The following is a 26892-nucleotide window of genomic DNA, read 5'->3' on the forward strand; positions in this document are numbered from 1 at the left end:
AGAGACCCACTGGATTAATAATAATTATCATTACATTATATTATATTATAATACATTATTATAATAAAATAGAATGTTTTTAGAAGTATAAAGAAAACTGTGAAAGAAACAAAACATCTTCAGCATTCAATTTCACAAGAAAGCAAATTAAAAATAAAAGTTGGGATGGTCAAGATAGATTTTTTTTTTTCAGTACCATTTTCCTTTTTCACTTGTGCTTGATAACCAATGCTGCCAATGTCAATATCAATATTTCAGCATTGATGGAAATGGCAATTTAAAGTTGCTTTTAAGATCCAATTTATAAAAATATATTTTTTTAAAAAGGTTAAAATATAATATATATAGTCAAGGTCAGTTAAATACAACCAATCAATGAACCTGACATGTGGAAATTAGCACTGGTGCTAGTGTCTAGTCACTAGCACCAGTGTCTAGCCACCCATCACTCATCCACACTGTGTGTGAGTGATGGTGTTGGTCGGTGGGACCATTAGCGCTGATTGGCATGGCAGCTGTGCTTCAGTCTGCCCCAGGGCAGCTGTGGCTACAGCAGTAGCTTACCATCACCAGGTATAGTGTGAATTGATAATGCTGAATGTAATGCTCTGTAAAGCATCTTTGTGACAAAAAATGTCAGTGAAAAGCGCTATACTTACTTACTTACTTACAGTGTTTGAATGGACATGACTAGCATTGGAAATTTACTAGTCATCTCCTAGCCATGCTAACCATGTGCACCTGCTCCGTTGTCGTCAACAAGGACTGGTCTATTGAGACTTACAGACTGTGACTTTAAGAGTGTAGTTTCCAAGTATGGAGACATGTGAACTGGAACTTGAACTTATAATCACTCTTGATTAATACTTTTTGCATATATCATATATATAAATATTGGTTCTTAAGAAAAAGTTAATCATGTAAATAAATGGATGTATTTCATCATATCTTATGTTATTCGATCTTTGAACTGTTGATGAAGGTACATGATTTTTTTTTTTTTTTATGATTAAAATGATAAAAATTTGCTTGGAAGGACTGACATATTCTATAGAAATAGTTTCCTTTCATTTTGAAGTAATATTAAAGTATTCGGAAGAAAAAAGATGACAAATTATGCAAAATCATGCACCTTCTACTTGCTTGCACAATTTTCCCTCTGTTACTTTTCCCTCCGTTACCATGACCATGACCTACTCAAAAAGTAAGAGGTTTTTCAACCTAATCTTGTACCATATGGTAGAAAACTATATGAAGCAAATATTCAAACCAGTTTGTTAAGGATATGTAAGTGAGAACCGCTAGTTATCGCTGTTTGGATTTATTGCCCAAAAAGTGCTGCGTATTTCATTCCCTCCGTTACCAACATGAGTTTTTAAATTTTTTGTCAACAACTTGAAATAATATTGCAGGTTTAACCTTACCCTGTTGGAGTGCTAACTCTTTCCTACATTCTGATACCTTACTTATTTCAATAGTCCCTCTAGTTTCTGAATAAGAGCTATTTGAATGTAAAAAATCTGCCCCTGTTTCCCTCCGTTACTGCTTGACCTGACCCACATGCTTTCTAGAATCAGTCAGCTCCATGACAAAACCATGACATTTGGTATTATTAGTGAAAATTCCTTGGACAAAATGAACTTGTTGATGAGATGAATTGCTGCCACCATTTTGAGATAAGAGCTAGTATAGTGAGGTCTATGGGGCTAACACATCATTTAGCTTGATAGAATGATTGATGCTGGATACTTTTTCATTGTCCGGCCCAGCTGCTCTCAAAGATTACTGTGTTGTTTCTCATTAGCACATCCACAGCTGTTTGTGCCTGTGTTTGTGTTTGAACAGCCAACACTGACGAGCCTGAGCCAAGGCCACAAAACTCCACTGCTGCACAATGATAATTACCATGACAACAGATGACAACACAAAACAGGCAGAGTGAGGTGTAGAGTGGCGTACAAGGTCTAAATTGTATCAAATGAGGCGCTGTTCTCTGGGGACATGGGCCTTTAGTGTGGCCCATACAAGACTAATGAGGGACGATGGTAGTAATTAGACATTAATGGTTCTGTGACGGGCCTGGGTAATAGTTTAAGGTGCATATGGCAGGTTAAACTATTCATTTCACGTGAGTATAACGTGATTATATAATGTATGTATGTATATATATATATATATATATATATATATATATATATATATATATATATATATATATATATATATATATATATATATATATATATATATATATATATATATACACACATATATATACATATATAAACATATATTGATTTATAAACATCAAGATCACTATTCTAAAATTCTAAAGCAGGTATTCAGTGTATGCCAAAAGAGTTCTGATAGAGACAAAGATCGGGACAAAGATCAAACTTATTTGTACAACCAAAGACGAGCTGCACTTGATATCAAGCCTGATATTTTGGCATCCTGGTAAGTAGCTCCTCTCACTGTATCTGCAATTAATCTTTGCAGTAAACAAGAGCATGCGAATCTGGTTATCTCTCCTGACTGCCTTTCATTTTTTAACTTTTACAAGTTAGAAACAGAAACATCTCTAGCATGTAGTGCTACCCTCAGCTAACCTATGCAATTACAGAGATGGTACCACCCTTGGAGTCTGAAATTCACTCAACATAGTTACTGATGTGTGCGCTATGGCACAGTGCTGTTGTGTGTTGTACAATATAATTTCCTCAGGTCGAGTAATATCCAACAAATTTTATTAGACAAAAATATACACTAGTATATACATATACATATATATCATGTAGTGGACACCAGGTTAACACAATATAATCAGCAGTTTGCCAGGTGCAAAATGCTCTTTTGAGCTATTGCACAGCATATACTATAGCATGCTGAATATTTGATGACTAGACATGTACAACTGAGACATAGCTTTGACTCAATCACTGCAAACCTTTTATACTGCTTGCATATGTGCTGAAGACAGTGTCACTTACAGGAGAAAATGTTGTCTGTCCAAAGTGCTGCGTGTACCTACAAACCCTGTATGCACCATTGCACGCAGGAGATTGCAATGGAATAGAGATCACTTTAAAGGAGATATATAGTGCAAAATTTACTTTTATTAGCTTTAAATCATTATGGTTTTCCTTTTTTATCAGCTTACTTCAGGTTACAGTTGAGTAACCCTGTATTGTTTTTACATTTAAGGCTAAGTGTTTAGGGGGGAAAAAATCTGTTTTCACGTACCAGACATCCCTGCTTTGTATACTAGTGATTTTGACTCCGGTTAATACACTAACATTTTAAAATGTTGCCTAAACATAAAAAAAAAAAGAAATAAATGACTGTAAAGATTTTTAAATCTACTGCTTGTTACAGTGAAATGCCACTATGTGGGTCTAGCAGTTTAGAACAGGAATTAGTAAATTAGATTAACATTGTGGTTTTCACTGAAGAATATGTAAAATATAAAACATGTGCGTGATGATTTAAATACCACAAAAAATAAATCTGTCTCATTTTTGGTGCTGCCTACTAAAATTTTCCCTGAATTCCAGCAGTGTTCTGTTTCCATATCCACACACATGGGGAAATGTACATATTAAAGGTGCACTGAGCAGCTTGTCTCCATTATGTTATTGATTTGCCAAGAGTGTTCCATGGTGCGGCTATCTAGCATGTATTCATTACAGATTTAACCTGTAATACAGCCTATAGTTGTCTTCACTGAGATAGAGAGGTTTAATCTATGCTGTGGAACATTCTAAACAAAGCTATAACATCTCCATGGAGACAGGCAGCTGACAAACCCTGCAGCAGAAAAGTTGCACAGTGCACTTTTAACAATAACACCACAAATAAACTGAAACAGAAGCCCATATTGTGAATCCTGCATTTCATTGACTGTAACAATAACAGGTAAAAAGTATGTGACATTTTGTAGCAATGTGGAACACATGTGTAAGTTTCATAGGTCAGTTTGTAATAGCAGCTTTGCCCTTTCTTTTCCAACACTAAACAAATGTCACCCAGCTGCACTACATGGGAGAATTACACAGAGGCAGACTCTTCAGCCCTGCTCTGAGAGTCTATGGTGCCAGATGTCCCATTCAATGGCAATGGAGAGGTCCTGAGAATAAATCCAATATCCTCTGCTCTCCATAGTGTTGCAGTTATTAAGTATTCAGAATCAGTTAGAGTGGCTTCTGTCACCGGGAATAATCAATGTCTGTGAATGGTGGAAGGATCATATTCCACAGCAGAGACACTTTTTGACCACTCCTATGACAAAGGTACATTATGGAGGAATCACTGGGTATTGATGTTACGTTTCTGTGTGAGTGATATGCAGGTAATGTGGGTTTTTATACACTAAAGGTTTCCCTACAAAACTGCTTTAGTTTTAATCAGCAAGCTAAGGCTGATCAGCAATATCTCTTATTGCACATAATTTCAAGGTAAAAATTCAAGGTATAAATGTTTTAGATATCTGGTTTTGCTCTTGGATTTGTCACAGACAATAGAGTGGAATACTTCATCTAAGTCTTAAAATATTGCTGTTTTACATATTTTCAGATCTTGTTTTCTCTTATTTCAGCTCAGGAAAGGAAGGCAAGAAATACAGAAAACAAAAGTGACCCACTAGAAGTAGACTATGTATTTTCACATTGCATTAGTAGATGTTTTTTTCCTGCTGTTGCATTGTGCGTCAAGCGGCTGTCCACAGAGTTCACTTGTTTCTCTGACAGCGTACAGTGCTTACATCCTGCTGGCAAACTCACAGCAGGCATTTTGACACAGTCTATCAGGTTTAAATCTAATGCACATGGATTAGCCTTTGTCCTTCATATGACCCAGCTGCACATACACACATACAATCCATTAGGACTCCAGGACATAAAACCTCTGGAGGATGCAGATGAGAGCTCAAAGCACCTCTGCTCCACTGCTATTCCCAAAACTCAACTTTTCAGCATAACTCCTATTACCACAAAAAGCCATTAGGATCAAGTGGTCAGAGCTCCCAAACCAGTCATGTACTTAAAAAGCCATTCTTCTCCAAAATAAATAATAGTTAACAAAGTATAAGTTATGCACAAACTGGCAATAGAATCATAACTGTATTTTGGACCACACTGAGAAATGAGGACACACTTCTCATTGAAGAGTTAGCAGTTCATTGCAAACTGGCTTTAGTCATAAGATATGACAGCCTGGTGCGGAGTGAGGAGCTCATTGTGAATTGTGATTGGACAATCGGCTTGAACCAAAATTCAAAAAGGAAAGGTAAACATCTCAAACATCATGCCAAAAGCTTTTATGAAAAAATAAACATTACTGTTGTTATCACTATAAATAGACGTTCAAAGACTTGAAAGAAATGTCTAAAAAAAATGAAAGAAAAAAATACAAACATACTTACACACACTACCTTTAACCACTCCCAGATGCCCGTCCAAATGTTACTGAAAATACTCATTAAAAACAACAATAAGTCATTTATGTCTATTGAAAGCAGCTATTATACAGGCTGCTTTGTGACCTTCGGTGCACCTACACTTTCAACTCACCAGAGATTTTACAGAGGAACATAATTGGATATGTCTTGATCCACATTAGGTCGATTTCAGGAGCGCTGTAAAGGTTAACCCATAGACAAAAACATACAGTAATCATAATTCCCTTTAATGCCATACTTATACACATAATTATAATTCACATCAAACAGGCCCCAGACCTAACTACATAAATCTTTTGGCCTGATTCATTTTATCAGGTCTTTCAAAAGCCAACCTGCCATGGACACTAGGGCTGCAACAATTCATTGGAATAATTGTGAGTAATTGACTGCTAAAACTATAATATTCTGTATCAACATGCTTCCATTTATCATATTTTAACCTGGACTATTGTAATTTTATTTGAATAATCTCCAAGCAACACATTAGAATAAATCACAGCGCTAGTCAGTGAACTGAAAAAAATAATCGCTGACAAGCGTGTTAGTTTAAGTCCTAATGGACGCTGGGTTAACACTGTTAAAAAAAAGCAACATAATGACAACACACAGCACTAATGCAAATAATCAGCTCTGGCTCACACCATCATCCTCATTCCTCTCATCCCAGACATGCCGCACAGCCTAAGAGCAGCCTGACCTTTGACCCTAGCCATAAACAGGTGTAATGTCACTGGATAGGGGCAAAACTGTGAACACACCGCTTAAAGACCAGCACTTTGATGACAGCTTTGCAACTAAACAGGGCCCTAAATACACACAGCAGGATGTGGCTAACCTTGGACTGGATAATGTAAAGATAGAGGGTAGCAAAAGATAATGAAGGAAAACTTCTTGAAGCTAAAAATGTATATCTGTAACAGAGTGGGAAATATATCAAAAATGCAGTTGCTTTGGAGAATATCAAAAAGGCAAATTAAAAAAAAGTGTGATCTAACATTCCAATCCGCTGAACAAAATTTCCAGCAGTGGCCGATATTTTGTTTGGCAGTGGATGAGTCTGTACTAAATTTAAAGAAGATAAGTTATCAAAGTCTGCCTTACATATCAGCCCAAAAATATAGGCTGATCTTATCGCCATCGGTTTCTCTGGATTCTAAACAATCGGCATCAGCCATGAAAAAAACCATTGACATAATATTGTCTTCTGACTGTATTTCATGTCAATATCACCAATATCATCAATATCTGTAGAGGTACTTACTGTTTATTTATTCTCACTTTGTACCATCTTGAAAAATGCATGACTGAAAGATTTCGATTTCTTTGTAAATCAGTTCAAACAAGGCTCTCCAGAAATAGCTATTTGTCATCTGTGCGCTGTGTAGCTCTGCCTTCATGAATAAGTCCCATATCATTTACAGGTGAAAATGAGCTCATCCACTACTCCTCCATTACTGCATCGGGGGGACAGCATCACCAGGAGCCCACAGAGAAACATACAATAATCATATGCTGCTGGATACAGAATGTCCTCATATCCATAAACATACAAGCAGGAACAAAAGAGGTGTATATACAAGACTATCCCTGTGTACTTGTATGTTTCAGTACCCTATGGAAGTGACAAGGAAGCCTATAGTAACCCACATAGTGACCTAGATGAGGAGAGGGGAGCAGAGAGGAAACTTAAGCCCTTCTCTGGTTCCTCTAAAGTCCTTTCTGAAACATTTTTAATAGGACCTAGTTTGAGAGTTGATAGAATGAAAAAACTCACTACATAGTTCTATTATAATTTCTCTACAATGCACTGTCCTACTCAGCACCTAGCCTTGATGATATTGTCTTACATGCTCAGAGAGTCAGCTCTCACATTTGAATAAGAATATTTGACACTTAAAACAATAATGCAGGATTCTACGAGTGGACTGAGCCTGTGAAGTGAGCCATTGGCGTTGTAATGTGGGCCGGCGTGTTCTGGCCTGTCTGTTGCCCGTCCTCTGCACTGCTCTCCAGTCTGTGCCCATAGGGCCTGTTATTTTGGGAGCTCAGCTGAGCAGAGATGACAACATCATGGACTGCTTAAGCTGCTTACATCTCCTCCAGCTCCTCGCCTCACCCTCAGATCTACAGCCATGTGCCCATATTGTTGCTCCAATTTCACAGGAACACAGGAGTTCAAGTGCACAAGCAAAATATGACTGAGCTGCTGGGGCGTGTCAGCTTGGTCTGATGTAGAATAGTTAAATAATAAAGTATGTTGAAATGTATCTTTTAATAATAGAGCCAGTGCATTTTAACAACCTCAACCTTGTGACTGCATGTGTGTGGAGCTGAGGATGCTCCTGGCCTGTTCCTGCGGTACTTCGGTCATCTCTCAGTCACTGGTCAGCAGGTATTACTCCACCTCTCACTCACTCAGTCACTCACTCATGGGCCTCCGCTGTAAAATTTTCAGGCAGGATATCACCGCTTATCACCTGCACTGCCACATAAAACTTGACAACATGTAATCTAAGTGTCGCCTGAGGAGGAAGTCAGAAGTCAGTGTTAAGTTATTCTACGGGGGAGTTTGTTTGAGAGATGTGCCGCAGTCAAGGAAAAACTAAGCAGACAGAAAACAAAGGTGGCTTCTCGGAAAAAAAGAAAAGAGTGAAAATAGCAAGCATGGTATTTTTAGTTTTCCTTGGGCAATAGTTTTTAATCTCAGGCCAGTTATTGCGATGTGTAGAAAGTTCTATCATGAATTTAAAAAGTGTGACTCACAAGTGCTCGGAGGAGGCAGACAGTTAGATCAGGGGCAGAGTTTGTAAAAGACATTCATCATCAGCATTCAACAGACAGCATCCTACAGCGCTGTCTAAGTCCACACATAAGGACACATACACATAAAGAAAGTGAAATAAAGTGCACGTCTGCATAAAGCCCACTCTCAACCATAATCCTGCAGCTGAGTCACTAGGAGACGCTGCTTTGAATTAGGTTTCTGACACATTTGAAGATGCTCGTTTCGGAAACGCTTAACCTCTGAATGGATACTCAGCACAGTCATTCTACAAATATTTCTACAGATGAAGTATTTAAGTATTTTACATGATTAAGGAAAGAGGAAGTCCTTTACAAAATAAGATATGACACAGAAAATAATCACTGGCAATGATTGATGATTTTATTTTTATAGCTCCTAACTGTATTCAATGAATGACTTTTACTAAGGTGTTCAGTAAATCGTTATATAATAGGCGATATGAGCATGGATTTTAAGTAGGTCTGGCTATTACTTACGTTTGTATTATGTTAAACCAAAGATGTAAAATGTCATGCTAGTGGATTTGTCTTAACTCTTTTTAAACAAAGCAAAGAGCTGAACCCTGGGAGCATGCACTGAAATGCCTGTTAACAAGTACATAGCTGTAGCGTTCAGACCTGACAGCACTGTAAAAATACACTAGCGTTAGGTCATTTTTCTTATTCTCTCCTTTCATCTCTTCCTCCATCAACCACAGCAGCCCCTCTCCGACACCATCTCTTATTAGTGGGCTGCAGTGGGTAGGCCAAGATTGCCTTTGCAAAGACCAATAACCTAATTACAGACAGCTTTAATAAACTTAGCTCAAAATAGTTTGAAAAAAAGAAAGAACACCCTCACTGTGCACTATAATTATGTCTGGGCCATGTTTGGCTTTTATTTTTATAGGAGCAATGATTTTCAGGTTTACAGACTTCACTGTAGTGGTTGTATTCTGTGGATGGCTGCGTGCCAGCAGTCCAATGAGTAATGCCCCTGTTTATATTTAAATGGGACTGTTCTTTCAGAAAGGCAGTTTTTGTAAATACAAACCTCAACAGTCTTGGACTGGACACCTGAGGATATGTAACAACATTATAGACACTAGCAGAACAGCAGCCTATGTAGTAAGAAATGAAATATATGATGTGGTCAGCCTTAAGAACAACAGAAGCATAAACCAGTGAGTGCAGAGCAGAACTGTAAATACAAGTGCAGTTCAGTTTAGTGCACATGAGTTTTCTTAGGTTGTTTGGTTTTTCTTACAATCTTTAGAGATTTATGTTTTACACACAGGTTCTTCAGTGGTTGAGATTATTCAAATGTATTCTTTCAATCTTAAATTTAAAGGCAGAGTTGACATTAGCTCTATAAAACCTATGATGTGAAATTAGCTTTAATGTTTTCTAAAGCACTTGGCCTTTAGGGTAGATGTCAAATAAATGTATTATCTATTTTAATTCTATTTATGATAATTATAATGAAACCGAGATAACCCTTATTAAGACAAGATAAATCAAGATAAAAGACACAGCAGTCCCTTGGATAAATAAAATATTTTTTTTCACAAGACAATAAGATAAGACAAATAATAGTGACAGTGTCATAGCCTTCTGGGCTCAATCATCTGTAAATAAAAACAAATGAAAATGTTTTCCTGCTGTGTCTGCACAGATTTGTGGAGGCACTAGGGCAGCATCTACTGTACTAACAAACACATTTCATGAATGCCCTTAAAGAAACATTGAAAACTAACCAAACCAAAAAGATGGGCTCTTTGGAGACAGTTCGCAGAGAAGAACAGCTGAAGTCTGACAGTGCAGTCATTAGTTTGATATTGTGGGGTGTTGGATGAACCTGCAATGCTAATGTGCTGTGTTCAATTCAGAGCAGCGTGAGGCAGTAGAAGCAGGAGCCATCAATCCACTCAGGCTGGGGATGTATTAACCTTTCCCTATCACTCCACCATGCCCGCCACTGCTCCCCTGAAGAGCACTGCACTTAGATTTATGTGCTAAACTTTTCACTTATTTCTTCATTTACTGTCATTCGTGTTTGTAATTTGTGGCTAATTAGAGACTCTTATTAGGCTAACAGCTAATTACACATGTGGGTACTAAAGAACAGGCTGCAAAGCACTGAGCTGTAAAAAAAAGTAGAGACAACACTGCTCCAAAAGTGTTGTGTTCAATTAAAAAACAACTGCTGAGATAATTGGTTGACATCATTAATGTTTCATTTTGAACCTGTATGCACTGAATTCTTGCTACACCACTTTTATTTGGCACATGGCATAATCAGCTTGAAATAAAGTTGTCATGGAGAGGAGGGGTAGTAGATGCCAGTGCATGGTCAGGACACTGGCAAAGGTGAGCTTATGGATTTAAAGAAGAAATTATTATTTTCTGGTTATAATAGAATAACACATAGCAACTTATGTCATCAGTATTAGACCGCTGGACACCGTCCACATTCAACATTTTGCCAACGCAATCTTGTAAGAAAGAGCCATGTGCGTCGCTGTTCTTGGATTTCAGGCGATGGCAACAGTCCTTTGTCGCCATACCGGTTAAACAAATGAAAATATGATATTTTTAGAATAAGGAAAGGTTCACAGTCAGATTAAACAGATGAACCATGTCCATTTGTGCAATAAGAGGTTTAATGCAGCTTGTATAATAGTCAACATACATGACATGAACACTGGCTGCTGTCGACATGGGGCTTTTCTCATTTCGCTCTGAGAGAATCATGGCATTGTTCAGATGGCAGTTCCAGCTCTATCTGCACCAAACCGGGATGAACTGTTGGGGGAGGTGTATAGCCTTCAAGTGTGTCCTTCCCTCTGGAATGGGTAAAAAGGAAGTAAGACCAGGATAATGGGCCTTTTAGACAGTATGTGCGTATGAATACAGATGTCTGCATGTACTGTTTAGTCAAGAGGAGTCAAAGCATATGCTAGCCTTCCTTATATAACATTGAGCATATATTATAAATATTATAAATATATAATATAAGTGCGAGACAAAACACTTTCACAAAATATAGTGCAAATTCTTTTTGTCAGTTAGACCATTTAAAGGGAGGGTATGTCAAATTTCTGAACTCTGAACTTTCACATGAGGCATGGCCTTTACTGAGAATGAGAAAAAAAAACTTTATTGTGTTCTCTATGCAGGTTAAGACACTGGCAAATACAGATTAGGAGTGATTTCTTTTTTAAACCAGTAGTTTCTTTGACCTCTCACCAACTAATCCAATCAGGTATATTTCATTGAATGACACAGCCCTTCTCAGAATAGTAAAAAGTTGAGGAAACCAAATGCTTTTATCTTATAATGCACCAAACAAGCTGAGGCCCAGCATGGGTGACATTAATATAGAAGTTATAAAACATGAGCCACCTCAGGAGTGGTTGGGGGCCTTATTATATTTACTGCATGTCAGCCGTGCTCTAAAGGTTGCTGTCACACAAAGGTCTCTGTACTAAGAATAGACAAAGAACCACACACAGAACAGTAATGGACAGCAATAAACAAGGTGAGAGCTTGTGTTATGTTGTCACAGACATAACATGGGGGTCATATAAATTGACAAGTGATCACAGTAAACACTTTATTTAGCTGTGATGTATGTTTACCAATGTGCAAGATGAATGTGTTTGCAGTTGTAATACTATTGAGAGTGAGTGAGATAGAGAGATACTTTATTGATCCTGAGGGAAATTCAAGATTTTTATTGCTTTCAGTTTAGCCCATAGAACTTTACAATATTATGTAAATGTATACTCAATGCAATTGCAGGGAACTACACATGAAAGTAAAAAAAAGTAAGGGTATGTTAGGGCTTAGTGTTACTTATAAACTAAATAAAGAAAACTATATGGATATGTCATGTGCTGTTTCCAAATGCATACAGTACATTATGTCCACAAAATTAGACATAATGGATAAAGTCACTGCTGTCATATTCATATACATATCACATATGTATATGTACATATATACTTTTCCTACCAAGAGGAGGCAGGGACATTTGTATGCATTTATCCCACAGAGAAGTTTAGAATCACACCGAGAAGTGTTGGCTCATACTCCTTGCAATCTAATGATCAGCTGTTGCTTTCTGTTCCTTATGCCTGCACAGAGCTGGGTAAGAAAGCCTTTGTCCACTCAGCTCCTACTGCTTGGAACATGTAGCAGTAAACTGGCTAAACTGGCTTGTATGTGTGTTGTAACTAAACTGCTGCCTCTTGGCAGACTCCCTTGAAAAAGAGGTTTTTAATCTGAGTGGGATTAATATTCCTGGTTAAATAAAGGTTAAACAAATAAATAAAATATACATTTTGTCTGATTGCGTATAAATGAAGGATTAATAATGTTTTTAAAAACCTTGAACTTCAATCACAACATGTACAGCCACATGTTGGCACATAACTAATGCATTATTAGCATACTGTCTAAATATTGTAGTTGAGATAATTCAAAACATACATATATTTGTCATTACTGTCCACTCCTACTGTAACCTTTCCCTCTGGCCTAAAGCCCTGTTCCCCCCTTGGGTGGAGCTGTTCTTATGCATTAACATGAGACCTCTGACTGGCCCCCTCCTCTCCCTTCTTATAGCCGCTCTGTGCCTCTTTATCTCACTCTCTTCTCAGCTGCGGAGGAGGGCACTTGTCTCTTCCAATTACGGACAAATTATGTGATCATTCACCACTGAGAGCCGCTGACGACATCTGACAAAACAAAAGGAAACTTTGTCAGGTGGGAGGCTGATTCACACACACTGAAGAGCTCACTAGCTGTGGATTTGTGTGGTTACTATCAGTGGAGATATTCTGTAATAATGCTGCTCTTATATTTAAAGGTGCACTGTGTAACTTTTCTAGTCTGCCATGCAATTCTTCTTGCCAACATTATTACTTTGCATGGAATGTTCCACAGTACTACAGTATTGATCTAGAATTTATTTGTTACAGTTTTTATTGCTCAAAATGACTTGCTGGTAACTTCCATCTCCTTGTCTTCATAGTGTTAAAAGTTTACTGATTTACTTTCTAGGCAACAATAGAACATGTCTGTGGTGGACACGCAGCAGAGACACACTTTCTGCCATGTAATGCATTCATTATAGTTGTAGTGGGAGAAAATGCAGGAATATGTAGGGAGACATTACCCAGTGACATCCCACGTATAAAGATGGCTGCATCAGGGAAGGCATCTGGCAAACTCTTCAAATCAATGTACAAGTCAAGATGAAAACCTAATCTAATATCAAAGCAATCCCTAAATTCTTATGTCTGCAATGAAAATAACAAAGTCTATCATTTAGCATTACATAAATAAAGCTTTCTTTTTATTGTATGCTCTGTGTGTTTGATGGTGCCTCCACAACGCAGACAGTGGTTGAGATACTAACTTCATGCTGACAGTGGCATCAATAAATCACAACACTGCTACAATCCTTTGGTCCATCCTCTTCTCCGCTCATGACACCACTCTATTTATGATGTCATTCTGATGGTTTGTGTAGTCAGTTTATAAATACACTTGTACCTAATCAATCAGCTAACACCTACAGCATGCTAACCTTTAATGTGTCAAGATAATTCAAGTATTTTTTGCATTCTGAAACTCTAGGATCACGCTGGGTATGGTTCAATGCCAAACTATGCAAATCACTGCTAATGTAGAGACAGATAACACCAGGGGAATCCATAAGAGCAGTATGTATGCTTGGAGACAAAGTTGTTTTCTGTCTCAACTCATCTCCAGAAAATCCTCCCACTGTGCACCCCCTACATGCCCAGCAAAGGCATTCACATATAGTAGCTTTTCTTTCCCAGGCTATATTTTAATAATCAAATGTTTCACTCCATGCAGACCTGTTCCCTTGGGCTGGAGCATATGTTCCTGTGTGAATGTGCTCCAGCCGCGCACCTCTCTGCACATCAAGAGTATGAACACAGGACGCACCTTGCTATACTCGTCCCGTGACTCAACGGCACTCTGCTTATTGGGGCTTTGTTGCTGTGGCAGCATCTCATTATGTAAATGATGTGTCCCTTATGAGCTGCAGTAGAAGCAGCTATGATACTCACTGCTACAGTCTGTGTGAAAATGCCATCAGGAACCAATGGAAGACTGCAGCTATTTTTAGCATCTGTCTTTAACAATGTCTTGGCGTGCCATTTGTTCTCACATCCACTAAGCAGAGGGTCCATTCAAGTTTAACACTTTGTCACTTTTACACAATGTGTACCAAAATATTGCAGGGGTGCTGGATCTGACTTGAGAGGAAGATAAAAGCTCTAGCTTCATTCTGTCCAAGGGGACACAAGTGAAAGTTTTGAATGAGTTTTTACATGCATGCCCCAAAACAGGTCAGACCACTGTTGCCCATGTCTACATTCCAAACACAAGTCTTATATTTTCAGTGGCTGTCTCCTATGTCTGCTCCTTGGTAGCCAGGCTGGTGCCTCCTTTTGCCTCCGCTCAATTTAATTTCTCTCCAGCGACTAGGTCAGGAATCACAATACACTACACGGTTTGCCTCGAAAGTGTGAGTCCGGGCACCAGTCAATTAGTGAAGAGCCATACATTCTGTGTTGGCAACGATTCCCGAGAACACAGATTTAAAGTCAGAACAAAGAGAATGTTGGGTGAATTTTATCAAGTGTAAAGACGTTATTGCCCTTCTTCCTACGGGATTTGGGAAAAACTTAATATACCAGTTAGCCCCGTTAGCGGGGCATTACATATGTCACGAGTCATGACCAAATAGCAGCAATTCGTAAAATTAAAAAGTACATGCCTACCATCAAGTGAACATATTCTAATGCTACAAGGTTAGACAGTTTCCACAGAGGGAGACCAGCTGATGAATCAGGCTAGCTCCTTGGATGATCAGACTTCACTTTTACTTGCAGTGAGGATCTGAGTAAACATGGAGGTCCCCAGTTACACTTATGCAATCTGGGAGATTTCAAACTCTCTTTAAATCAGGGTAGGCTTTTTTTCTGATGTACATGTAAACATGGTGGGCCCAATCTTGCCCCCAATCTTAGTACTAGTGCTGGTGCTAAGGAGTGGGCATGTCCAGGTTGGGCTGTACTTCACTCCTAGAGGCTGGAGTGGGATGGTACAAGTACATATGGTGACGGCATCTGAAACAATCTGTGACTGCTGTGGCATTTAGAAGCACTGCCATTGTGGGTAATGTCTGTAATCGTTACCTCATTATCGGGCAGCAAAGTGGAGTGTGGGGAGAAGTTATACATGAGTACAATAAAACAAAACTCCGGAGCCCCACAATGCAAGTACACACCAGCAGAGACACCAGGACTATAGAATTTTGTATGGGCCATGACAGAACTGACTGGGTTTGTGTTACGAACACTCCACGTGCACGTGCACTCCTCTCATGCACGCTCACCACTGTAAGCCCATGCACCGCGCACACATCAACCTTTTATATTTTTGTATAAAATGCGCTCCCGCAGTTCGCTACTACAGACTCACCTGAGGTACAAATGTCTACTGCTGTTCCTGCTGACCACTCACATTCTCGTCTCTCGGGTCCACTGCATTTGGTCCCACACAGGTGGATGTCTCGTGGATTATGGAATACGTTTATTATCATATAAATGTTTCTGATGTTGCCGTTTTGCACACATATATAAGACGTGCATCTGCTCCACTGTCACAGCCCCGAGCTGTCAGTGATGCATGCGCTGATCTCTGTCAGAGTCCGGCCGTGAGAACGTGAGGAAATCGACATTGTTGCATTAGGACCGCAGACAGGGTAAGAAAACACACTTTAGGACATTGCTGTAAATGGCCTCATATGAACAAGCAGATTTTGTACAAAGCCAAACTATAGAGCAATGCTGAGGGAGCATGAGCTGAGGGAGGTGCTGTGCTCTGCTATGGGAAGGCATCCGGACAGCTCCCGCACAGCACACGAATATGTTATGAATGTTAAGCATTTATCATTGTAATATATTTCCAAATAAAAGAAGCCCTGTATTGAGAATGTTACATGCTGTTTTTCAGCAGACTCCTTTGATATTTATTTTTATGATTCTGGCAAATCACTGAATGCCCCACACCACGCCCTCAGTCTGCTCTGCTCCACCTGATATTCAGGCACTGCATACCTCCGGTTTAAAGTTCCACGCCCCACACTTGTGCTAAGTGCTAAGAATGGGAGCAAGATTGGGCCCAGTGAGTCCTAAGTTAGTCTGAATAAATGAAAAAGGCATCCTGAAAAAAATAACAGTGCTTTTTTAAATTCATTTGATTACATGTTCATTGTAATAACTAAACTTTCATTTGACACAATAATTAACCCCTAGAAGATACAGTTGCAGGTCCATGATAATTGCTTCAGTAAATAACTCATGTCTCCTTCTTTCTGTTATTTCCCATGATGCTTTGCCCTTTCAGTCACTTCTAAAGTAAATCTCACTTATTCAAATTCCTTCATGCACTGGCATTTACCCAAAGGCCCTGGTCATAGATACATCCCAATAATGGCTATTTCCAGTGAGTGTCTAAGAGATCAATAGGGTCAATAGTATTAACCTTGGGAGAGTGCTGCAGCTGCTTGAAGGTACTGGGGTCAGTCCAGGTCTTAATTAATGAGAGGAGACTGGAAAAGCTTACTCTGTCAAACACCTCAAAGCCCTAATATCAAGCTATACACCCTTGTGTGAACACAGTCAATGCACCAACCTAAGATTTTATTCTTGAATGTTTTTCTGAAGATGTTTGTGTGAATGTATCATTGTTCAAACACTTACCACAACCGTTTTCTCAACTATGGGATGTATTTACAAAACCAGGTAAATTAAGGAGTGCAAGCTGAAAAATTCCATATGCCCATTAGAAACTGTGCCATAATTACCATTACTATAATTTTGATCCTGTAAATGAGAGTTTAAACAAAATGACCATGATGGTAGGCCTGTCATGACAAATACTATATAAACTTATCGTTCAGTATATATGAAAGCTGGGATAATATATTTTGGGGCTCAATATTTATATATCTTATTTTTTTTTTTTTTGTAAAAGTGGGGAGAACTGGGGTATTTTGGTTGTTATACAATGAGATTTGAGCTGTACAGGGTTGAATAACTTCTATGGCTGATTATTAGTTCATTCTGTTATTACTTGCTGCAGCTCAGGCTTTGTAATGATACTGTTTAAAAATGATTTACTGGGAGTATCTTGCATTATTGTTATTGTTAGTGACATAAAATAGTTTCAGTATTATTCTTTATCGCAGTATATCTCTGTAGATATACATCACGTTTCAAAATTCTTTATCATGACAGACCTAAGTGATGGTGATTGCTCTTATAAAGTCATTGTGTGCCCTTTATGGAAACATGTGGATGACTTTAACCTAATATATTCACTATTAGATTTGTGTCAGTAGCCTTTTCTTCAAACATTTAAAACAATTAAAATAGTTACAATTTCTACATGCTGATTGCAAATGTATAAACATAAATAATAAATTCCCACACATAACGAACATACCACATACACTCCAAATTCGGATGAAACTTCCAATAAAATAAGACGGAAAATAGTCTGACATTTAAGATCAACCCAAGAAGAAAATGATCTCAAAACTGCACATTAGTATCCATCAGAAATGTTTTAACTGTGTTTAATAGTCACTTGTACAATCTTGCTCAGTGCCAAGTTCAGGGGTTATGATTCTTGGGCGTGACATCATATAAATCATGTTGTAAAATCCTTTCTGCCCTACATGATTTTAAGAGCTCTACATATCACATAAAGTGCCACTGAACACAGGCCTGCCCCAGACCCCTAGCACAGGGTCATTTTACACTACAGTCAGTGCCCTGTACTCCCCACATCTGTGTAGCTTCTCAGCAGTGATGAAAGCTGTGGCTTTTGCTAAACCTTGAAAAATGCACTTGCCTCTGTATGACCCTTGGGTCTTGCCCAAGGACACAATAACAGTGTTTACAGGTCAGAATTTAAAATGATCAACTTTCAGGTTCAGGGGCAAACGCTCTAATCACTACATGTCCTACTAGAGCAGTCTAACACACTTTCAACAATTATGGGGTATTATCTTAAGATGGATTAACTGGGGAGTTTCATCTGTGAGAGTAAAATGCCATAAGCCACATTTAATACACAGGTACCACATAATCCCACACCTACACTAACGGCCTTTTTCAGATCTGAGCCATTATTCTGATGAGAAAATCCAGGCATGGAAATGCGATTATTTGATCACCATAGAGAAAGTATTATTTTCTCATGTGCAACCGTGGAAAAACACTATAGAGAAAAAATTTCCCTTTGATTATTTACATGAGGTAGACTTAAAGGTGCACTGTGTAACTTCTAGTGGAGGGTCCGCCACCTGCTTGTCCCCATGGATATGTTATTGCTTTGCCTGGAATGTTCCATGGTATGACATTAAACACATCTATTACTACTTTTATTAAATACAGGTGTTTCTATTGCTCAAAATTACAATAATTCTCTCTGTGAATAGGGTTGCCTCTCCACAGATCTGACCTGTAATATTACTTGTAGTTGTCTCCACTGAGATAGAGAGGTTTAATCTCCACTGTGAAGCATTCTAGACAAAGCAACAACATCTCCATAGAGACGAGCAGGTGACAGACCTTTCACCAGAAAAGTTGCACAATCCACCTTTAAATTTAAATTTGAAATTTATCAGGATTACAGCTGATGATACTTTTCAATACAGGGATCTTCAACTGAGAAATACAACAACAAATCGATCAGACTAATCCATGATTATTAACTGGTTTTAATAGGCTACCATCAAGAGGAAACTGCAAAATAATGAGTTTACATCTATTTGTGTACAGTACATGAAATACATGATGGACTGCAGATGGGATATTCTTCTTCAGTGTTATGTGTGTTGGTAGTTCCTGACCACACGCTGTCCCGCGGGAGCAGAAGGGCAGCACTCAAAAAGGCTTTACCTCAAAAGACATGCTGCTGTGAGGATTACTGGCTTCGGCTGACTAATGCAACAGAGCTGTCAGGTGTTTGGAGCTTTACCGGATAATATCTGCCATTTCATCTGGAAGTCTTTTAACATTTTAGAACGTCACTTAGGTGGGGTCATCTGAGGACACCCATTAACCTCTTTAAAGCAGCGTGCCTTGACTAGCGGCAACATCAATTATCTCAAACTGAGCCCAACCCGGGAGCTCGCCCATCAGAGAGGCTCTGTGTGGTGTGGAAACCCAAGCCGACAGCCAACCGAGAACTATCCAAACATGAGCAGGGAGAGGGGCCGAGTAGACACTGTGTGAAAGTGTACTCCAGTGCAGTGGTCCAAAAAGAGGGAGACTTCTCAAACGGTCCGATGGCACACAGTGAAGCTAAAATGTTCCATAGTATGGCATTAATTAAACATATCTCTCCACATGGATATAAGCAATTGGCACTTCCAGGCAAGACCCATAGTGCAACAAAGGCAAGATACATGCATTAATGCCATACTCAGCAACATTTCAGAAAAACAGTAGCCATCTATCCACAGGAAAGGTTATGCTGCATCTTTTTTTTCCAGTATCTGGTGACTAAATAAAAATCAATATTTACACTTCAGGCAGGTAAACGTTAGTCAGGCTGATGCCACCTAGTGCCTTCATTCAATTTCACATCTCTCCAGCAACTTGGTCAGGAATCGAAATACACTAGACAGTTTGCAAGAACCCCGGAAGTTGAAGACCCTGCACCAGCTAGTCAGTGAAGAGCTGTGAAGCTATAACGTCAAACTCAAGTGTCTGTATGGGTCCCTTTTGTGGTACAGCACAAGTCGAGATGGATGTAGACGAGCCCATGCATTCTGTGTTGGCAATGATTCCCGAGATCGAAACAGAGAGAATGTTTGGTGAATTTTATCAAGGGGAAAGACACTGTTGCTCTTCTTCCTACAGGATTTGGCGCATTACATACATCATGACCAAATAGCAGCGATTGGTTAAATAAAAAAAGTACTCGCCTACCATCGAATAAACGAATCCTAATGCTGTGAGGTCAGACGGTTTCCATGAAGTAAAACCATCTGATGAATCAGGCTAGGTAAATGTATCATACAAAATAAACCTATTTAATTTACTTGCACTAACTGGCAGATTCAGTTTTAAATGGAAAAACATTCTATGTGCTATGTTCAGTCCCATATATAAAGTGCAAATAGTGTGATTGAAGTCTCTGGCTCTAGAAAGTGAAGACCTCGGTGTGATGACCTCTTGTAGCAGATGGTGTCCAGCATGTATTGGTGTAAAGTATCAGTGTTCACATGAGCTGAGCTGCCACTGAATGCCAATCATCGTCTCAGCACTAAAAAACACTCACACACAAACACCGGGCTTTACATAACCACTGTATTAAGCAACATGCAGTACCTACTGAATACTGAAATAACAAAATGAAGTACTTTTTAACTATTTAACTCACTCCAGCATGTTTATTTACAAGTCAAATGATATATCACATGACATATCTATGCCTTTAGTAATGTAATGTTTATTTATAGGCAATAGTGATCATTAAACTTATTTAAATAAAATGCACAGATATATTCAGATTTTCATGTAGTAAATGATGTGCAGCCTGTGTAGTCGAGGTGTCAGGGAATGGTGTACAGATCTGTCTATACTGTGATTAATGACACAGGCTAAACTCCTTTTCTTGGTATGTATTGATTCAAGTGTTGTGGCCTACCTCAGAACACTGATCTGCGCTGAATATTCAAGAGTTATGCGTTCTGCTGCACTCAGAGCTGCAATGTTAGACAGGCATGAATCCACAGACTGACACTGGGGAGGGATACCAGGGGAGGAGTATATCAAAGACACGCGCACACCAACAGCGCCGCTTAAGAACTTGTTGACTGCAGAAATGCACCATCACCAAAGTGCCATAACGTAGCAATATAAAAGCCATATTCAGCAGTATAAAAATGTAAATCAGGTCTTATTCTTTCCAAATGGTAAAAAGTGAAGGTCTAATGCAGAGAAGGAAATACGGACAAAAGGAGAATGATCAGTAAGTTAAAGTGAAAGGAACACCATAAGACTAACTGAGACAAAGATTGAAATATGCAATAATGTCTGAGGGTATAATATTTGGGGTAACCTAAATGGGAATATACTATTAACAAAAATGTAACACAGAAAACACAAGGCTCTGGACTGTCTGATTTAGATATGTCAAAATCAAGTCATATAAAAGTAACAAATATTGCTGAACTAGGTTTCAGGTAAATGATTAGTGTGTTGTTGAACATACTATACAATGAAACAAATTTGTTTCACATATTGGATTACTGTTTAGTAATAAACTAAAACAAATTGTATTACATGATACAACATGTTACAAACAGGAAATTTCTGCCTGTTGCATTGCTGTGTGATTCACAGTTTGCTGATTCCACCTCATCCCATATATGCTATACAGCTGCAGCTAAAATGTTTATAACAGCACCTATAGCCCAGTGTATGCCCTGTGTCTAACATGTGCCCAACCAGTGCCCAACCTGTGCCTGCTCTGCACCGTCTGTCCCACATGCACACTACAGGAAGGAGTATCCTGAGTAAGCAAAAGCAAGGACAATCTGTCTCTGAACTCAGGCTCCCCAAGAACAAGGAAACACCCACCTATTTTAGTCTTCTGCTTGCATAAGGAGAACTTTTGGGGTGATAAAACACACTCTTTATTCAAATTCTTAACTGATTTGTTTTGTTTTAAAACACACAATATATTTGTATAGAGACAGGATAACTCAATATAATCCTACTTGAATATGTGCATAACATAAGTGCAGATTTTAACAAATCAGGTGTGAGGCGCGAGCTTTGGTTGGCCCTGAGCCCACAGGAAAAGACAGAGGAGTGAACAGATGGCTATGTCTTTAATGGATTGTTTCCCCGAATCATTGGTTGGGCATGTGCTCACCAGCACTGGCACACCCGCTCCAGGTTTAGCCTGGTGCCATCCAGGTATGAGGCAGGGGCCAATGCCACCTACTGACCCTCGCTGCAGGATGCCCCATCAAGGGCTTTGTTTCTGGCATTCATTGAAAGTATTTGATTGTTTTTGAGATTGTGCTGCCTAAAGGCTTAAAGGAGTCATTCAACAAATGCCATTGATTTCTAGAGGTAGATAGAGATAAGCAGAGGTTAATGTTCACATCTCTTCCCCTGGGTATTCTTATGTCAGCACGACTGCACACATGCCATCTTAATCTAAGAACACACATTCTGTGTGGATACTTTGTTTTTCTGATCAAAGACTATTCATTAAGAAAATAACTAATAATAAGCAGGATAGTAATAAATTATGCATTTCCTAATCAGTCTCCTATATTAACTTTCTTATGGTTGTAGACCACAGACTTATTTAACACACCTTATTAAATCAGTTCTAACAGCACTGCCAAAATAAACCACTGAGTTTGTTTTTGGATTTCTCTTGAGCTCCTTTGACACAGACCTGACAGTGAGAAGACCTAATGGAGAAAATGACCAGGCAAATATTAAGTTTCTAACAGCATAATTGAATATTAATGTGTTTATGATTCACTTGACTTAAACTAGACTACTAACAATAAACAAAAGATTAATGCTGCAATTAATGAAAATGAATTTAGAGCTAGATTTTTTCTTTTCTTTTTTTCTTTTTGTTAAAAGGAAAAAGCAGAGTGAGACAAAAGGTGCAGTAACGTGTGTGGCAGTGCGTAAAGTGTCGTGCTCATCCCTGGACTGATTAGTCCCGCCACGTTTCTCTGGCAACCCCGTCTCCGCTCTGTCTCCATGGCAATGCAAAGGCAGTTTACTTCCTTGACTTCCCTGTTCTGAGGCTAAAAGGCTGCTTCTGACGCCATGAGCCATAAACGGGGGCTTCGAGAAGGAGCAAGGTTTTTTTTTCGCTGAATGCGCAAAAGAAACACAGCGACGATTCAAAAAATGTTCACTAGCGTCGTTTGGCTCTGAATACAAAACAAATATTTACCTACTCTTTTGTTTGATTTGTGTGGCTGTTTATGTATGTGATCTAAGGCAACACATGGTGCAGCGCATAGGCCTACAATAGCACCTGCTCATGTCTCAAACAGCAGCAGTTCACATGCATCGTGCTGGGGATGCTCTCTCTGTTGCTGCTTGGTTATTTCAGTCATCTCTCCGGTGCCATGCAAAATGAATGATGGAGATGTGGTAAATAAAACCTAATACAGTCCTACTTCTACTGATGCAGAAGGAAGGATTTTCCTCTTACCCTTGGAAGCATCCTTGTCTTCTTTAGGCTTCGCCACTTTGCCGCTCATAGATCCCAGTTTGGATGTGTAAGTCCCGGTTTAGACAAGAATCGATATCCTTTTAAGAGCCCACCGTCCTCAATGAAATCCTTCCCAGAGATTCCCGGTGCTGAGATAAGGTCTCTGTAAGAAAAAGCGCGGCGTTACTATGACATTCTGCTCTGTAGTGGGATCAGTGGGAGACAATAGCGCATGAGGACCTCTGGTCACAAGTTGCGTATAATTGCCCAGCAGTGATATGTGATGATGTCGTCCGAAATCCCACACCACACAACAAAAATCTCACAATGGTCAAAACACCTAAACGCACAGATTACCCCCGAATCATATCTTCTTACCTTATCTCCTCCGCGGTTCCCGCTACATCAATGCACATTGATGAAAGGAGCTGTTTCCACCATTAATCTAGTTATTCTGAACAGAACAAAATAACGACCTTCTCTTTTCAAAGAAAACCACGAAAACCTCAGCTAGGGCTCTTTGTTTTTAGGCACACGAGCTCGATACAAAATCAACAGCTAAAGTGCTATCTACAAACAAACCGTGCGTGAAATGCCATCCAGTGAATCCCCTCGTCTGAGGCTACCCTACAGTGGCTGTGCTTCTGTAAACGCACGCACGGTGAGCGGAATCAACAGGATACGACGTGAGAGCGCCCCCAGTCACGGCGTCACATTCACTCCGCCACGCGGATGCTTGTTGTTTGACTCCAGTACATTGTGGTTCGGAGTCGACGGGGGAAAGAGCTCCTTGCGCGCTGTGAGAGAGGGGTTTGAGTATGTAGTTAGTATTGGACTTGTCTATGGAGTTTGGAGATGCACGCGCACACTATCTCTATTGCGTTTGGATTTTAGTGCTCATTATCTGCATGATGATAATGATGGATGGACGTGGGAATGAAGACAAGCTAACGACTCTCAGTAACATTGTATAACCAATATTAATAACTAATAATAATAACTAACTCGTGTAAACAGTTATGCAGTTCATTTAAACAAATAATGTATTTCTGTGATTCACACAACAGGCTGATATTTTTAACAACATAGTTTTTACATAAGTTTTTGAGCACAGAAAAGCCACTAAATCTGCTTTCCACACAACTTTTGTGAAGGTGACGAGCTTCTCAATACAATGACAGCTTTCACAGATTGGGTTCCAGATTGACTGACACCAGCTTTAATTAAATATAGATTTGCTAGACCCTAAAATTTTTTCATTAGACAAAAATAACATATTTTTTACCTTTAAAAGCTGAAGCTTGCTCTTGAAAGTTGATAAGAAAACTTGTTTGATCCAATTTGCAGTCTGCCTCTCCTCTATAACTGTACTTCTTCGACAGTCTTTCAATGAAGTGTCCAGCCAGTCTGCTCTCCTTGGGGCTTATGTCACATCTCCCGTAGCTCTTGCTCTCTGTGGCACTGGGGAGAACAGACCTGGGGGCTGATGGTTACTGGATCTATAAGCTTTCTATTTTTAGCAGAAACAGGACCCCCTTTAAACTTTCTTGACCTGCTCAGATCTTCCCTGAGATGTTTAAAGCACACTGTGTCTTCTTGAGTATAACTGCTTTGAAGAGTAAAAATATACTGATTCCAAGAATAAAAAAAATAATAATTGATGTCTCATTATCTAAATCAATTCAACCCAAGTTATGTAAAGCCTTTTTAAATGAATCTTGGTGTATTATGTTGTTGGTATCACTATGTACTTACTGCCTTTATATTAGGGCAACTCAATCTCACTGACAAGCACCTAAAACTGTTCCAAAATACATTTAGTTGATTTATTGACTTATTATTTAAATCATGAGGTATGACTGCTCAATAAGACATGCTGTGGAGTGAAAGGGTATTTTTAAGTCTGATATATTAGCATAAGTGTAGAATGAATGAGAGAAAATCAATAGAACAGAAAGATGACCACTATGCTCTGGGGTCAGAGGTCACACAGGGGGAGGGCAAAGGTGAAACATCTTTACAGAAAATATTTTGACATAAAAGTGTCTTAAAGTATTAACTACTTCTGCTGAAACTATCTGAAACACTTCCTATAAACTAATAGACTTAATAGTAATATTAAGTCTTTATCATTCAGAGATAAGAAATCAATCATTTCCAATTAAAGTCAGGTCACAGAATTCACTTGGTTGCAAGATAGGACTGATGCCTATGAAATTGTCTTTTCTATATTTTTCTTGTGTGATTGTATTTTATGTGTGCTGGTTGAATACTACATTGTATTCATGTACGACTTTTAACTAATTAGAAATATAATATGTGAATTGGTAAACATTGGTCATTGTTTTTGAGTGTGAGTGCTAGCAAGGGTTAAAACAGTTTAAATGTCAGTGAGCTGTGTTCATATTGTGTCTGTGGCCTGTGGTGCCCTTTGACCTTTGTAGCAGGACAGTAGCCCACTTTAGTCTGCCACGTTTGCCCAGCAGTTGGTTTAGAGCTGCACAGACACAGTCATCTCCATGCTGTCTGCTGAACACAGGAGTTTTCAGCCCAAAAAATACACCATCACCTGAAGCACTGACCGGCCCCAACATGGAAAGACACTGGGGACTCATCACATCTGACATTGAAAAATTTGGACTGTTTCCAAGCCACAAAACAAAGCAAACACTACTGATTAACTTTATGTCTTGATTTATGGATTTATAACTCAAATACCCCATTCACAAAGAATACTTGTCTTTTAGATCAATCTCCACCCTCCAGCTCATATCCACGGTCAAGGTTTGAGACTTATTGTTTTTAAAAATAGAAACTGCAGATGAAACATCCAGTCTAGTCCAGTTTGTGCCCATCTCAAGCCAGGAAGAAGACAATGAGCGATTAAACCAAAGGAATGGAAAAGTATAGAAGTATGTGTATTTTAAATGAAAATGAATTTCAATTAAAAATAACTTTTTTAAACAAATTAAAACATAAATAACAAGTGATTTAAAGGTCCTATATTACACAAAATCTTGTAAGCTTTAAGCAATGTTAGAATGTCGTTCCCACTTCAAAAACATAGCTGGAGTTGTGTTTTGTTTCATTCACATATGTTTGAATAATCCTTTTTTGTTTGTCTACATCTCCACGCTCAAAATGCTCTGTTCCACTTTGTGAGTTTTCAAGCTATGGCTAGCTTTTATATTGTGCTCTGTAAAGATTGCCAATTCCAGAGATTAAATCAACCAAATTACAACATGACATCACAAGGTGGAATATAGTGTTTTCTGTTTGAGAGAAGAAATCAGCCTAAATATGCAGGGTTTGTGTGTGTGTTA

General features: G+C 38.8%; 1 protein-coding gene across 1 annotated transcript in view; it reads right to left on the reverse strand.

Annotated features, from left to right (window-relative positions):
* fgf13a (fibroblast growth factor 13a) overlaps positions 1-23677 on the reverse strand; it is a 72192-nt gene extending 48515 nt beyond the window's left edge. The window contains exon 1 of the mRNA XM_020923454.2: positions 23570-23677. Coding sequence (XP_020779113.2) covers positions 23570-23618 — 49 coding nt within the window. The 5' untranslated portion in view covers positions 23619-23677. The remainder of the gene's footprint in view (positions 1-23569) is intronic.
* Between the last annotated feature and the right edge of the window lie 3215 nt (positions 23678-26892).

This window comes from Boleophthalmus pectinirostris, unplaced genomic scaffold (genome assembly GCF_026225935.1).
Source record: "Boleophthalmus pectinirostris isolate CB_2022bp ecotype Guang Dong unplaced genomic scaffold, ASM2622593v1 HiC_scaffold_23, whole genome shotgun sequence".
Classification (NCBI taxonomy): Eukaryota; Metazoa; Chordata; class Actinopteri; order Gobiiformes; family Gobiidae; genus Boleophthalmus; species Boleophthalmus pectinirostris.